General features: G+C 46.4%; 1 protein-coding gene across 2 annotated transcripts; it reads right to left on the bottom strand.

The window, feature by feature from the left end:
* Positions 1-629: 629 nt before the first annotated feature.
* Positions 630-14876, bottom strand: tmem108 (transmembrane protein 108). Of its 2 annotated transcripts, none has more exons than XM_052053673.1 (5): positions 14542-14876; positions 6144-6227; positions 2859-3596; positions 2487-2638; positions 630-1730 (listed from the first exon to the last, which is right to left on the bottom strand). In XM_052053673.1, exons 2-5 carry the CDS (start codon positions 6181-6183, stop codon positions 1614-1616), a joined length of 1047 nt encoding a protein of 348 aa, XP_051909633.1. In that variant the 5' UTR covers positions 6184-6227; positions 14542-14876; the 3' UTR covers positions 630-1613. The 2 variants fall into 2 exon arrangements, with proteins under 2 accessions (XP_051909633.1, XP_051909632.1); XM_052053672.1 differs by lacking the exon at positions 14542-14876 and adding an exon at positions 6383-6528.
* Between the last annotated feature and the right edge of the window lie 1370 nt (positions 14877-16246).

Raw genomic sequence — 16246 nt, 5'->3', positions numbered from 1 at the left:
CCCGTCCCCATGTCCACATGAGCTACTTCGTCACTACGCAATATGACTGGAACACTTTTCGCTGTGGGGCGACCTCCGGCCGCCATTGGATTCGAACGGAAGCCAGTTTTGGCGACTTGGGCGGGACTATTAGCTTGACAGCCAATAGGAACGCGGACCTGCTTGAATGACTCAATTGCAACCAATCAGTGACAAGCGATGTCAATTCGTGAATGGGGTCATATTGTGCATTGAGAACCCTGTCGGTACCATTTTTCTTTTTTTGTTTAGAGCACAAAGTGGAAAAAGCTATTTCTGCCTCTAAAATGGAATGATCTTTATTGACTACATACAAAAGTTCTACAGTACACCCTTCTCACTCTTCCCACCTTCACCTCATTTAAATAACCTTGTGGCCCATGTCAAATATCATTTTTGGTAATGTCGTGGGCCGCAAATGGCCCCAGTAGTTTGGACACCCCTGTAGTGAATACTGAGCGGTCATTTCAATTGCACCGATTAAAAGGGCACTAGTGCCCTGAAATAAAGAAGTGCATGCTGGTGACCTCTGACCCTCAACTGACATATTCAAACATTTATTCTTTACATCTATTCATTTATCAAAAAGATTAGTCAAAAATATCACGCTATTACCGCATTGCTTGTTTATTTTATTTTTGTGACTCCTGCACGAAGACAAAAATGAGCCAAACAATGATTTGCTCATGATTAAAAAGCTGATTGAAAAAATAATTGCTTTACAAATGGGGCATGTGATGGGAGGAAAAAAAGTTGTGCTCATGTCAACTGGCATGAACATAATTTACACACATCCAATTTAAATCAAATGCAGTCATATGTTGTCTTCTGTCTGGAAATGTGCATCTCCAAAGCCTAAAAAAAATTAAAAAATACAATACACAGGTGCACCTCAATAAATTAGAATACATGAAAACTCTTTTTAGCAGTTCTATTAAAAAAAGTAAAAATCATATTTGCAGATTCATGCAAATTGATCGCAAATCATTTGAATAAGCTACTGATTAAATCACATTTCTTGAAAGGTGGAAATCGTGAAACCATGAAATATTCCACTGTGTGCGGTCAATAGAATAACATGATTCATTTTCATGACAGAGTGAAATATCTCATGATTTTGTTTTGAAATTCCATGACATCCGAAACAATCCGACGCACTTTCCATGTTTCGCGAATCTGCATCTTTAATGTTTCACGGAAATTGACAAATAAATGAACTTTCTTTTCTCAAACTGTGTTCTAATGATTGAGATGCACCACTCGATGTATATTATGCAGACGTAGCTTACATTCAAGTTGAACAGACTATACAATAAGTCACTTAATCTTGATTATCGAAAACAAAAAGCAGTTGCTTCGGTCATTTAACCAAACCAACGAGTGCGTATTTAGAAAGACATTAAAAATTATCACAATCGAGACACTTTTTGTGTGTGTGTGTGTGTGTAAAAAATGTACAGCAGAAAAATAGGCACGCCTCCTCCTCCTGCAGCCCCCGTTCATCCTCGTGAACGTGTTGACGCAAATCGGCGCTCGCTCGTGTGTGTGTGTGTGGCAACGGGAAAGTCTGGAGGTGAGAGCTGATTTGGGGCAGGCTAGATGGCCGAGGCTTTGTCTCTGTTGATGAAGAGGGTCTCCTGGCAGAAGGGGTTGACCAGGACCACGCTGCCCGTGCCGTAGTCACCGTTTGGGGGCAGGCAAGTGTCGTGCTCCTGCAAACAAAACCCAACTTTCAATGAGGGGAGACTTTTTTTTTTTTCCATTTATCGAACATCGTGCTTTTCAAAATGAAATCAGGGTGTTTCCAAAAAGGCCTTACCATACATCATGTTTATTTTGAAATAAAATGTCAGACTATCTCTCTCTTTTTTTGTAAAATAGCGTCCCTTCGTTGAAAAAAAAATAAATAAATAAATAAATGTGAAACGGCCAAATGCTGCTATGTGAGGCTACAACCACTAGATGGCGAGATATATATATAAAAAAATCCAGATACAAAACATAAGTTTACGGTTAAGGGTAAAGTATGAGCCTTAATGGAGACTTCTATCTTCTTACTTTTTTTCTTTTCTGATTGATGTAAAAATGATTTATTAGATATAAACACATAACGGGGTAGGACTAGATAAGTTTTTTACTTCTTCCTACTCCCGTGAACATAGTAACTGTGTTGAATGAATACTGATTCCTCTCTTTTTACTATTTTATCGACCTTATTTTCTGTCAAATTATTACTGTATATGTTTTATGTTCAATAAACAAACAAACAAACAAAACAAACGCGTCACTTGTGAGACCACAAGAGCAGAAGCTCACTAGTCAGCAATTAGCAGCAAAATAAATTGATCACGATTTATCCGGCACACAAATGTTTTCTGTCACGTCAATATGCTCCAAAGGAAAAAAAACAGTGGGCGATGACAAGCGATGACCCCGCGGCGCTTGCATCCGGCATGCCGTGTCGGTACCTCGCTCTCCAGCGTGTGAATCTCTCGCGGCAGCTCAACGGCGTGCCGGCTGAAGTAGTCCATGGTGATGGCGTTGTTCCAGTAGCTCAGGTTGTTCTCCTGGCTGGACGCCTTCTTCCTGCGTCTCATGCAGCACACGGTCAGCAGCACGGCTACCAAAACCACAACAACACAATCAATTTAGGACACATTCGCAGGACGGCGGACACCCGCATACTCGCGGGTCAGGGACCTTCGGGAAAACAAAATCCAACAAAAGCCACGCCTGCTTCTGTCAAAATGAAACGCCTCAACTCACTTCCTTGTCACCAGATGGTGTCAAAGCAATACTGTATATTTTTTGGATTACTTGAGGAATCAGAAGCCACTTACAGCACGTGGAGACAGGCACGCTAATAGCCAGCACGATCCACACGATGTCCACGCGACTCAGGCAGACGGCGATGCGCGACGCCGGCGAAGAGTCCAGTCCGGGTCCCGAGCTGTTGTCGACACCCGAAGGGTCCGGCGTGGTGGCCGGCACATGCCTGTTCAGGAAGCTAACGCCACCGGCAGCGTCCGTCCATGCCGTCTCCTGAGTGGATGCGTAGCGGCGGTCTGGGACGGCGGACGCATTGACTGACCACGCCCCGTGTCGGTCGCTGTACGTTGCGTTCAGCCCAGGGGGCGCCAGCGATACCGCCCCTGCGTTGGCGGTGTGATTGCTCGTGCTGTCTGTGGGACGGAAGCTGGGTTCTTGAGAAGCGGGTATAGCGGAGGTTTGGTTCCCCGGGGAAGCCTCTGCCGGAGTGACAGACTCCGCCGGCACCAGCTGTTCGGTGGGGGGTTCGCTCTTCTCGGTGGGCGCCTCCCTCAGGGTGATCGTGCGGTGGGCCGGGACTTCCCTGAGGGACCCGTGCGCGTCCAAGGCCCGGGTGGTGTGAAGGATGGCGTCGGCTTTGGGTGACCATTCGCCGCTGCTGGAGCCTTCCCGGTGCCAGTCCGGGTGGTGAGTGCTGATGGTGCCGGTTGCCATGGCGACAAAGTCCTGCCGAGGGACCGCGTGGCCGGGTTGAAGCTCGTGCGCCGAAGACGCCGGTCTGACTGGCAGCGCGAGCAAGGCGAGAACACCTGTGACAAAAAGATGATGCTCACCTAACAGCATCTTTGGACAACTCTCACATGATTTATCATTATTCATATTAATGTCCTTTGTAAAAAATTTTTGTTTTTCGTTTTTGTTTTTTTTAAAGTGGAACTACATGACCGTTGATTTCTTTGTGCCAGTCAAAACACGTGATTTGGATCAATACGGCATTTGTATATGAAGAGTTAAAGGATGAATTGATCACTTTTACTCCATCTCATGGAGGCAACACGTTGGGTAATGTCGCCCTCTGCTGTCCACTAAAAGTAACGTCACATGACCAAACCTGGAAAACCACTCAGCCCCGCTGCCGGTGTTGTGTACGTTTCTCCTGATCCGGCCACACGCACGGCAGCACTTCAAATCTCGCAAATGTCAAAGTGGGCCGCAGCGCGTCTCGGATTTTGATCTCAGACGAGTTCACCTTGAAGACTGAAACCGACCCGCTTACTGTCGCTTCCTTCCCTTCACTTGCCCGCCTGCGCAGAATTGCTCCCGAGGAGCCGTCGGACACGTCGCTGTGTTGTTTTGCATTCATATCGCGCCTCCGCTTTTAATTGAGTGCGTTTGTCACTCTGATGCTACTCTAACGAGATTGCTTAACCAAGCGCGCCGGCGAGGCTGCCAAACAGTGAGCAGGGTCGTCACAAGAGACAATTTCTGACTTATTTTATATATATGAAATTGTTTTGCATATGTATCTTTTATCACCCAAAACAGAATCAATCGGGAGCTAAAAGGCTCTTTTTAGCGCCAACAAAGACGCCTCGTTAAGAAAACGGCCCGGTGTGACGTTGCTCTAACTTATCCCACGCAACGTGTGGTCCTCGTTCCCGTGACGTCACGCCAGCCGTGACGCATCTGCCGCTTTGAATAATGGCCTCACGCTACATCCCATGAACCAATGCGGAGGAGGAGGACGCTGGCAAGCCACTTCAGCCTTTCGCACATTCTGCGGGCTTAAGGTTCATGTACACTGAAAAAAAAATGGCTTTCAAAAATCGTGGCAATAATGTCCACACAATTATTTTTATCTTATTTTTAAGCATGAAATATCTTTGATTGGTCAATGTCCTTTACGGGCAACTCTGGCATGCTAGCAAAACAAAACTATGTCACTAGTGAGGCTAAAAACTGTGCAGTAGTGGACAATTGTACACATCTACCGTACTACTACTTGTGATGTAATTTCTAATAAATGCTGAAAGGCTTTTCCGTTGCCGATGGAGGATAGATGTTGAGCACACGCACATGACACTGGTCCGAGTGCGTCAATAAATGGGGGGTGGGGGGGGGGGCACAGCCTGCCCGCTGGTGATGAGCCTCAATGTCAGCTAACATGCACCGAGAAGAACAACATGGCGAATGGAAGGTGGCACATTTTTTTTGGCAGACACCATCTCCAGTTTTGGGGGTCACCTCGGCTTGGTAATACCCAAACAAGAAAGTCCGCCCTCAATAAACATTGCTTCGTCTGCCTCCTGCAGGCGCTGCATCGCGCTTTGCAAATTACAGACCAGAAAACACCAGCAGACACTTCATTAGGTACACGCCCATCACCAAATCCTGGAGCCTCTTCACAGCCGTCTTCGGACAAGAGAGTATCTATCGCATTGTCTAAACACGAGTCATGATTCCAGGGGTGACGCAAGCAACACATTTTTGGTTGCGGGCGGGTCCTTTTGCGTCCAGATAGTCTCCATCCTGTGGAAGCTCCCGCTTGGGCGGTGTGCACGGCGAACGACTCGACAGATGTGAGCATGCAGATAAAGAGAACCACTTCCTGTTTGGATGTCTTGCTAATTGTTGCTCAGCAGCTTTGAAGTGTACACACACACACACACACAACAACACATTTTGTGGCACTGCTTACTGCGTTATTGATTTAGCGATGTCCACTTAACAGGAAGCTGTGACATTAAACAGGAAGTGCCCCGGATTCCGGAAAACATGCTAAAATTGTTCCATTAAAGCCAAGCCCAAAATGTCTGAAATGTACAATGAGAAGCAGAGTAACATGACAGGGATATGGTAAGAAAGCTGGGCCCTTTTAAATCCCCATTTTTTGTGGATTTTCCATTACATTTCTTTTTTAATCGGAATATTTTTGTTGTTTTTGCAATGTCGTATTTTCATTTTTGTATTTCTTAGTCATCCATCCATAAGCTGAACAGTATTTGTATTTCCATTTGAAATTCAAAAAAAATTTTGACCAAATATTCGTGTACTTTTTTTGTCCTCCTGTATATTTGTAAAAAAAATAATTATGTATATAGTCTCCATCTCATATTTTGTCTAGTTTTGCAATTTCATCTTCTCTTTTACATTTTCTGTTCATTTTAAAAAATTTTATTTCACATGTTCGAACCTTGAATCTTTTTTTTTTGGTAATATTTTGCTTCCCATTGATTTGACTGCAGAGGTGTACCTAATTTTTGGACTCCCAGTCATCTCTTTCAATGCAGCTTTGTTTGCTTTTCCTATACCCCCATGGTGTAACCCCCATGACAGACTCCCCAGAGTGCACTCACTCAGCAGCTGGCAGCGCAGGACCTGCAGGCTGGTCTTCATGGTATCATGTGGTCCGGGTCCTCCTCCACAGTGCTCATGGCTCTCTGCCAAAAGACGACACGGACAGTCAAATGAAGCATGGTGCTCAAGTATCTACCCCCCACCCCCCTCCTCCCAAAAAATGATCATGCATCCAGCAGTCATGAGCCACCTTGCGAGGCGGCCAGTGAGTGCGCCACCTCCAGACTGTGTCTCGTACCTGCACGGGAATATTCAATCCTTATCCAGTCAACAATGGTGGCTATAGAGTGGCTTATTTGTGACAAAATGAGCTGATTTAACATCACCGCTGAACAGCTTTGTTATGAAACCAGATATCTTGCTATTGCGGGAGTGGGAGGACACACACACACACACACTGTGGCTTTCAAGACTGTGTTTGGTGCAGTAACAGCACTTACATGACACAATATGATTTGCTGAGTCACTGCATATGTGTGTGTGCGTGCGTGTGCGCGTCAGTCATTAAAAGAACATGAGTAGTCCTAGGAGGGGAGCGTCAGCATCACACCTCCACTCTTACATAACCGCTGACTGGACACTTTAGTAGGCACACTGGCACCAGCCAATCCAGTGTGTGTCAGTGGGCATGATTGACACAGATCGGATTGCCTTGACAGCGATCACTTTCGGCTGCAGTTCCCCAAAAATATGAGCGACAGCGATGCATTTTTAACATAAAAAAAATTACATTATTACAATTACAAATCTACATTAAAATAAAAATTAGATGGACCGATTGGCAAGGCAATACATAGAGGATTGGATTCTGGTAAATTCCGACTTTTAGTTCGGACTTCATGAATTCATTTGTGGACGCCTGAAGTCGTGACTATTGAGCTCGCTGTTCAAAGAGTTGTCCCCGTTACGATCAGAATTGCCAAGCGTGAGATATTAGGTGTGAAGAGTTACCGGTAGCACCCTCATTGGAGCAGGCGGGCCTGAAAGGGCGAACATCAGGATGCAGCTCACTAGACGCTAGCGTCTGGCTCATAAATAACTTCCTTCTCCTTGTCACTGTGCCCCCCGCAGACGAAGCCGCCTCGCTCGGGATGATTTGCCGTGTCGCTACACTTGTCAACACATGCAGGGGTGACACTCGTAATGCTAAGTGCTAACGCTAATAGTTCACAAGGTTAGCATCATAGCATCATTGTCAAGTCGTGCTTGAGCTTTTTCGGAAAAAATATTTTTAGCAAGCACATTGCTATTGTTGTGTTAGCCTACTAGCGTAATTGCCCATGTCCCGTTTTGAAATTGCTGTCACAATATGAATGAAAAAAGTAAAACAAAAACAAAAAAAGTCATTTACGTTTTTTTTTCGTGTTTTCCGGGCTAGGCAACTGTGCCCTTAGGCAAATAATAATAATCATAATATTACAAGAAAAAAGTGGAGTTTTATGCTTTTGTAGAATTGTTTTGAGACACATCTTTTCAAGAATCTGATGAGAATTTTTGTTATTGTAATTTTCTGTGAACAATTTCAAGCAAAATAAAAGTATCAACTTTTAAAGACTAGAGATATTCTTTTGGGACAAAAAAAAAGTCAAAGTCTGAATGAGGTTACGTTCATTTTCAATGAGGCGTCGCACGGATGGGCACGCGCCACCGCCTGTCAAACGTTTTATAGCACCAAGCAAAAAGGAAACAACGATGACGACGCACCGGGCCAAGCTGGGAGCCATTGTTAACATCGGCTTCCTGTTTTGGTCCTACACTGAAAAGCTGACTTCCAAGCGCTTTCTTCTTCTCCCTCCAAGTACAAACTACACCGTGTTCCCCATTGTGATCATGACTGGACTACATGGCAACTGTTTCCAGGTATGTTCCTAAGCTGTGCAAGGGTACAAAATCAGCACTTTATTTTTTTTACGTGCAAGAGAATGATCACAGAGCGAGACAAGACTGCTTTTCATGCTCAAATAGTGACGTGCAGTTTCACCATGACGACAAAGCCACAATTTGCCTAACCTCAGCGATGCTAATGCCTTCTTGACCCAAAGCAGGATGTCATTCGAACAACAAAGTGACTCCTGTTATTCTTCCTGGAGATAACAAAGCCAGGACCTGTTGACTGCGAGGCAGATCAGCGAGCCACTAGTACATCGTACTGCAGTTACACTCGAGTCAAGCTTTTCACTGAATTCATGGGGCACATCCAAATATGTCGTTCTTATCACAAACTTCACGGAGGAAGGCCGAACCTGAGATTTCAAAACATTTGTGTCTCAAATCATTCATCCTCATTGAAATAAATGGAAATGCCGTCAATGTGTTCCACCTCTCCCCCAAAAAAAAGGGGGAAAAAAACCCCAACATAATTTTAACCAATGGAAAAAGCATGTGATGGTGAAACTGAACAAGATGATCACAACTAAAACTTGCACTTTTGGCAGAGGATAAAGAATCCTGTGGGTATTTTTTTTCAATATGTATTTCAACACGAGCATTTGCGTTCAAAGAAGCAATTTGCAATACAAAGGTACGAAAGTTTCTCCAAAATATAGTCAGGAAGCACCGAGGAATTCTTGTTGGAGAACAATAGGGCTAATGGTACAAAGAGGTAGCGACGGGCCGAGTGGAATTTACAGTTTCCTGTCAAACGAAAAAAAAAAAATCGAGCACAACAGTTGAGGACAGGAAGCTGGACTTTGCGCTACTGGGATTTCAACAAGTCCAGTAAGTGCAGTGTGTGTCTTTTTTTGCATCGTCTTATTTTGCTTCGCTAATTTTTCTTTGTTTTGGATCGACGCGAGGGACCCGATTTTGGGAATATAGAAAAACAATGCAAAACTCGCTGTTGCCAAACAAGCCACTGAGTGGTTTTACAGGTCTGATCCCCAGCCCGAGGACGCGTGGCTCGGCTTGGAGTAACGGGCGACTTAACGGCGGCTAATTGAGTGGCGCGAGTCTGATGCAAGAGGATCAGCGTGGATCACTCGGCCTTAAGCCCCCCCTGCGCCGCCGGCACTTCTTCTGGCATCATTAGCAAAGAGATAGGGGCCGACTTCTGAGTAATTCATATTTGCTGAGGAAATATCCTATCATCATCACCGCATCGCTCACTGATTCCTGAGCAATCAAAGTGACCTCTAAACAGACTAATTACCAAATGATGACTCACAATTGCAGATTGTCCTCGCCTGGCAGTTATGAAATTTGCAAACGCTCTATCGTTCATCGATGAACTCCCGGATATAGCTGCTTGAAAAACAAAATGGCAGACTTCCTGTTTCTTTTCCAGCATGGATTCTAGAGACCTATTTGTGGGACATGATAGAAACATACACCAAATATTTTTGGTTGCATGAGATCAGCATCGGAGGCAGATTTTTTTTTCTAAGGGCCGATGGAAATGTCCCAAATGAGCCCAACATGTCTAATTTGAATCGCACCAAAACGGTAGATTGGGGATGGCTTCATGAGACTTTTTGGTGGGTCTACTCATAACAGACATGCACACCAAATATCATGTTGCTAAGTGAAACTGGCTCAAAGATCTGAATTGTTCCAAGCATCGCAGCGCTTCGGAATGTCTGCGCTCTCAAGTCATCTGCAAAACAAAGCCCGTCTCCAAAGAGCGAGCGTCCACTTACTGTCACGAGGCAAGCGAGACAAAACCAAGGTCGATCGAAAAGCGGCGGCCTGTTTATGAGCGTCGCGGTGAAATGTCGAGCGCGAGGACCCTGCGACTTGTGGGACGCCACGATGGATGCGGGTGTCTCGGGGGTGTGCTTGTGTGGGCAACGTCAGTCCAAAATCATGAGGGGCGAGATCTATTATGAGCGAAAGATGCTCTGGAGAAGGTGGCTTTTTTTTAAAGCTGCTCCTGTTTGACAACATAATGATCACACACGCCACGTTAATTTCCAAAAACACACCGCTTCATTAGGTACACTTGCACAATCCAATACAAGAGCCCATTCCAGAAGAGAAGATTCCATTTTAACAGCAAAGAAGAAAAGCTCTGCAGTCAATGACCCTGAGGTACACCACAGGTAGCAAAAACAACATTAGTTACAGCTGGACCACCTTCCTGCGTATGAGTTAAAAGTCCCAAACTTAAACCTCATGAGCGAATGACATCTCTCCACGTCTGCCCTCCCACCCCCCTCCGTCTCCGAGGCTGACATCTGTCGTCTTCCGCGTTGAGCATCCCCGTACCCACCCTGCCCTCCGCGCGCCTGGGATGACGGCGCTGTCGCCATGGTGACGCAGCGCCAGCACTGCAACATAGTCAACCGTGCCGAAGATTAACACCGGCCGGGCATCGTTTCCAGCTGGCTGGTAGGGGACCCGAATGGCTTTTTCATCGACATTAATGAAGATGATTTCACACCTGCCAAAATAAAATGCTATCAAACTGGGAGTCCAAATTAAGAATGACAAATTCCCAGCAATCTCAAATGCGGCATGACTAATTAAAAGCTATTGATTACCTGGCAATGAAATGTCTTTTGACCCACAAATGTGGTCCGGATACTATGATTGCGCAAAAAAAAAAAAAATTAAAAAAAAACCCTCCACCCACAAAATCTTAACAATAAAACAAAATCGGTAGAATACAGGGTTGATAATGAAGAGCAGGAGTCTAAAATTGAGAAGGAAAAAAAAAACCCAAGCATTAACTGACATCTTTTGCCACTGATGAGCGATGATGAGCAGCAGCTACGTGGTGTTAAGTGTCAAATCTGCCCGACAGAGAGACAGTTGAATCGTAGAATTAAAAAAAAAATGATGCAGGAAAGGGTGTTATTGAAGAGTGCGTGTAAATGATGACATAATTTATGACGAAGCCATGGAGATAGCCTCCATCCAGCTCAACGACGACATCGACGGGACTTCCATCCATCCCGTGCGGAGGTGGTCCTCGATCACAAAGCATACGGCGGCACATTAATCTGCGGTTTCGCTCGCGTGAAGCTGGCGCCAAGACGACTTTTGATTTGAACACTTTGGGAATCCATCAAAGCGCGAACTACAATCATCCACAAGGATCAAGTTACCAAGGAAACAAGAGAGGGTGTCTTTTGGGGGGGGGGGGGGACACCCCCCCTCCCCTCACCTCCTGAGCCATTATAGGTTGACGCTAATCCTCATACTAGGTGAGGCTGCAGTCATGAAGTGGACGCCTGCTCTCTCACCTCATCACCTCATAGTCGGGAGTAAGAGGCAACCCCAACCCCCACCCGCCCCCCACCCCCAACCCTAACCCACACATACGCACTCAGAAGAGGACTCGTTCACCTCCCGCCAGCAGGTCTTCTTATAATCCCATTAGAGGCGCTCATGTGTGCCGATAAGAAGAGGCAGAAGCCGGGCCACCGTGTTCTTCCGATGGCCACACGGAGGACGACACCTCACATGGACCACCGCTAACACTCGCTTGGTGCTTCCTGCAAGCGCAGGGTGAGGAGCGCAAGGCCGTACGGCAACTGCACGCTAACGTTGACTTGGAGAAAAGATCACCCCCAAATTTAAACACCCACTCTTCATTCGGGGTGGATTTTAAGATAGCAATCTCAGAGAGTATGCTAATGTTTTAGCATGTCAAGGGAAAAGCTGACATGCTAATTGACTAGTAGGGTCAACGTGACCATATTTGGACTTCCTGTTGGTGGAGTGCTTAAAGGTTCGTGTGGAGTGACGGGGGGTCGGGGGGGTGGCTAATCCGGACGTGTACAAGGAATCCACTGAACGTTTACTGTACTCAAATGCTCTCTGGAGCAAAAAATAAAAATCTTACACAACAGATCAACCAAATGTGTCCTTCCCCACCGGTGGCACCCGGGGTGCGCGTCAGCGGGTGGGGGCGCACATCGGAGTGGCACGGCTGGAGCCCAGGAATGCCAGGAATTCCCCACTGGTAATCACGTCGCCCTCATGCTCAGATGGTCACCCTCGCCCTTATCTCCAGGTGCACCCACCTAACACCCCCCCCCCCCCCACCCGCCCACCCGCCCATGTGTAATCTTTCAAATGGCAAGTTAGTTATTACCGGCGCACTTCCTGGACTGTTCCTGTCGGTATTTGCTGACGACTCAAGTCGTGGAATTTTGTATAAACTACAGCTGTTCACGGTTGGAGCACTTGGGCCAAGTGGTACAGTAACCAACCACATCCAGCAGACCAAAAAAAAAAAGTCAATCGTTTAGGTGGAGTGAATACGCCCAGGTTAGAAAAGGACATTCTCCACAAACGACTGGACATAGGGATTAGGTGAAAGCGTTCCCCGAGAGACATTTGGAAAGCGTTTGAGTGTTTGTGCTCAAAGCACAGAAAAGAAATGCCACGGGCGGGCTTTGCCCCCTGCGAGATCCTGCTTGGATCCTGCTCAGCCTTTGCTGTTTTTGTCATCTGGGAGAATGGTGCAAAGTCCACGGCGAGCGCTGCCACGGGGGCTGCATTCCACCTCACTGTGTACCACTCTCTACCAGCCAATAAGGGGGGGCTAAGATGCCGATTAAAACCTTTTGCAGGCACATTCCCTAATACTTTCCCATCGCCCCCCCTGCCCACCCCCACCCTCCATCATTTCACCGTTTCCTATGAAAGGTTTGTCCAGGCGGGATTGGACAGCTGATAGTTTCCGGGCGTTTTGCAGACTTTTCCGGCCTGCTGATAAAGAGCCTAGCAATGCCGTCAGTTTTTGCCGCGGTATCGTTCCAGATACTTTGTACAAGTTTAATACTGAAGCAAAAATTGTGTGGTCGCGACAATAGAGGCCCTTACGAATGGAAGCGTGGCAAAAGTTGTCAAGCTAAGGGTGCTTCGTTTTGATAATGAAAACAAACAACTGCAAAAAGAAATACATGTCCTCGTTAGCCGTGTCCACTTTGCTGGTAAGCTGCCTAATACCCATCCCAGCATGGCAACTGGCCCCGAGGACGATGTCCGCTCCAGATGTCATTGCCCTCATTGACCCCCCCCCACCTCCCACCCTTGCACACACAGCACAACTGGTGGTGGGGGTGCAGGGATTGTCCAGCAGAACAAAGGAGGCTGGAGGTGAGGGTGTGCTAGGGGGGCGAGCAAACATTCCGGCCACAACTGCGTGGTCTGGCCGGCAGGTTGAATCGAGACTTGATCACAATGACAAATCACTATTTGGCAGGCATTTTGCGTAAGGCGACGTACCTCCTATTTAGCAGCTTTTTTCGCCCGACTCCTTACGCACTTGGAGGATAAGCCTTCCCCAAGATTGACGGCTTTGCCGCGCTTGAAAAACTTTTGCTAGAGAGGCAAGTACGCGAGGGAGCCCAAAGAGTGAACTAAAAATGAATGTTTGATGCCACGTTCAGAGCTAATAACATCTAAGCACAACTCAAGTTCTACCTGTTCAACTTTTGAGCCCCCCCCACCCTACCCTTTACTAAAACAAAGAACAACAAGTATAACTCAATTAATATAGGAATATCGAGAAATACATTGAATAAATACATAAAAACGCCAAATAGATGAATCCACAAGTGGAGAAATGCGAGTATGTAGCGCTCCGCTGTACAGTATATCAAATCGATTTTCTCCATTGAGATGAGACTCAAAGGCGTACCCAAAACTCAGCTACTCCAGCTCACCTGGAACTTTGATGAGATTCAGCGCTTTAGATTGTGGCGGGATTGGTTGGATGGCAGCAGCAGATTTTCTCATTAATAATACAATCTCCGAAGCGAGGCGTCTAAGCAATGTACACGTCGTTGGGAAAAGATCCAAATTTCACTTCACAGCTCCAAAAACAATTCATATTTTAGCACAAATAATGTATCTTTGTACACCTATTTATGGTAGCAACGTATCAATGTTCTTTCCAATAGATAGAAAATAGAAGAATGATGAGCCAGCCTCTGCATCCACTTTTTTGCGACAATATTGTTTGGCGCTGTGCCACAATTTGTGTTTTGATATAAAATATGTGCCTTGGCTCAATAAAGGTTGCGAACACTGTCCTCGGAGAACTAGAAACTGAAAGGCCCACCTGGTAGGACCTAGTGTCGAACCACAAATATTCCTACAGTGTAGAATTCACACTTGTAGTACAGTATACGACACCACTACGCCTGTACTGATCGCATGGCATATTTTCCAGTCGTAGTCTGCACCCCCCCCCCCCCACCCCCCACCTCTCAAATTTGTATTTATTACCTTCGTCTTCGCGTCTGGTCGAGGTAAACGGCCGCCCGGCACAGGTCCATAGAAAAAGTGCATTGAGCTAACTTATTTACTTGAACGTCAAAACATGCATGAATGACACAGTCTGGCTAATGTGTCCCAGCTGATGCAGTCGCGTGATATCGCGCTCGTAAATCGATACGTGTGATCGATACGCGCGGCAATAAATTAAAACAGCATTCCACTCACCTATGACGGCGTGGTAGCGTCGGCGTATCCGAGCCCAAGGCGCACGAACGGGCGACGGGTCACACTTCACCGCGTCGAAGCGCACATGGTCCGCCCCGGGTGGCTAGCAAAGTCTTGTACCCGCTCCGGCCGGCTGGTGGGGGAGAATAAGCGCCGCTCGGTGTCCACACTCCAAGGCGGTGCCAGCTGACTGAGGAGCCCCGCTCCGGTGGGGCCCCCCCTTCCTTCCCCCACCACGGTGGCGTAACTCAGCTCCCCGCCTGTGACGCAGCTCTCTCCGCCTCCGACCGGGCCGTCCGTCAGTCGCGGTTTGGTCGCGCGGGTGCCACCCAGCGAGTGTGAGGGAGGACCTAGAGGCGTGTAGACGGGGAGGGAATGTTAATGAGGGACATTGGGGGGGCTGCAGTCGGTGGAGCTGCGGTGGCGGCGACTGACGGGATCCCGGTCAAAGAGGAGCCGCCAACTAAGCACCTGCTGAGCACCTCACAGATCACTTAAAAGTCAACAGGGAAGGTTCAGTGTACCCCCTTCATAGAAACCGGGTCGGTCCGCAAACAGTGATTGATTTTCCCGATTTCCAATGGAGAAAGATGATTTGTGATCAGTGTGGTCACTACACAAAGGCTCGTATTATTTTGTCCACTCCATGTCACCATTCTCACATTCGCCACTGTAGCATCTGTGTCGTTGAATACGTGTGTCATGATTCGGTTTAGGGACCAACAGGTGGCACTGTAGGGCTCCCCTGGCAGCTGCACACCTATTGGTCATAACTAATTAGGGCTTTAAAAGGACTCCCAGCCCAAACCCTCAGTGTCGGGTCATTGTTTGCTATTGCTACTGTCATGCTTTGTTGGTTGCTGTTGCTTCTTGCTACCGTCATGTTTGTTTGTTTGCTGTTCCTTTGCTGCCTTCATGTTTTTTCTGGTAGCGTTTTGGTTATTGATAGTTTTAGCTTTAGCCATGGTTTTTGTTTGTTACTTTGGACTTTGTTTAGGATTTAGTTTTCTTGTTTTAAATACAATTCTTCAAATACACCCTGCTTCTCTCTCCTGCCTGCTTTTTTGGGGTCCACCACCACCTCGCAACGTGACACTGTGTCTCTCAGTTTTGTTCAATAAAGCCATTGAATGTGGACTAACAGCTGGGTCCGTCCGTCCTTGACCATGGGTGGAAGAATCCAAAGTCTTTGTAACTAGCGGCAGGAGGTGATATTAAATTTGATAACAATCTGCTTTATGCAACTGTAGCCATGTGTTTTTACACAAATCATGTTACACTTTAGCTTCTTTTATTCTGTGGAACATTACTCCAAACTTTTTCCACCATTTTCGGTCTTTTTCTTTACTATTTGTCTCATCCAATACGTAAACTTTATTTTTTCCCACTCTATATTGTTTTTGTATACTGCTGTTAAAGTATTTGCTTTTCAACAGCAATACATATCGCAAAAGACACCTGAGCATTACAAGGGAAATTCAAACTCAAAAATAATAAAAAATAAGGAAGCGACCCATCATTCTGTGTACTGTAGGCAGAGGCTACAGTATGATAAACATACCTAAGTGCAGAGTAATTTATTACTTCCCACCATTATGAACATGTGAGTAAAATCCGGTGTTTACTGCAGAGAGCCAAACAGCTAAAACTGCAATAGGCTATAATGGACGCACCCATTCCACCCACCACCATCCAAAAAATAAAT

Source organism: Hippocampus zosterae, chromosome 20 (genome assembly GCF_025434085.1).
Source record: "Hippocampus zosterae strain Florida chromosome 20, ASM2543408v3, whole genome shotgun sequence".
Classification (NCBI taxonomy): Eukaryota; Metazoa; Chordata; class Actinopteri; order Syngnathiformes; family Syngnathidae; genus Hippocampus; species Hippocampus zosterae.
The sequence above is the reverse complement of the archived record's forward strand: the minus strand, read 5'-3'. Positions and strand labels throughout refer to the sequence as shown.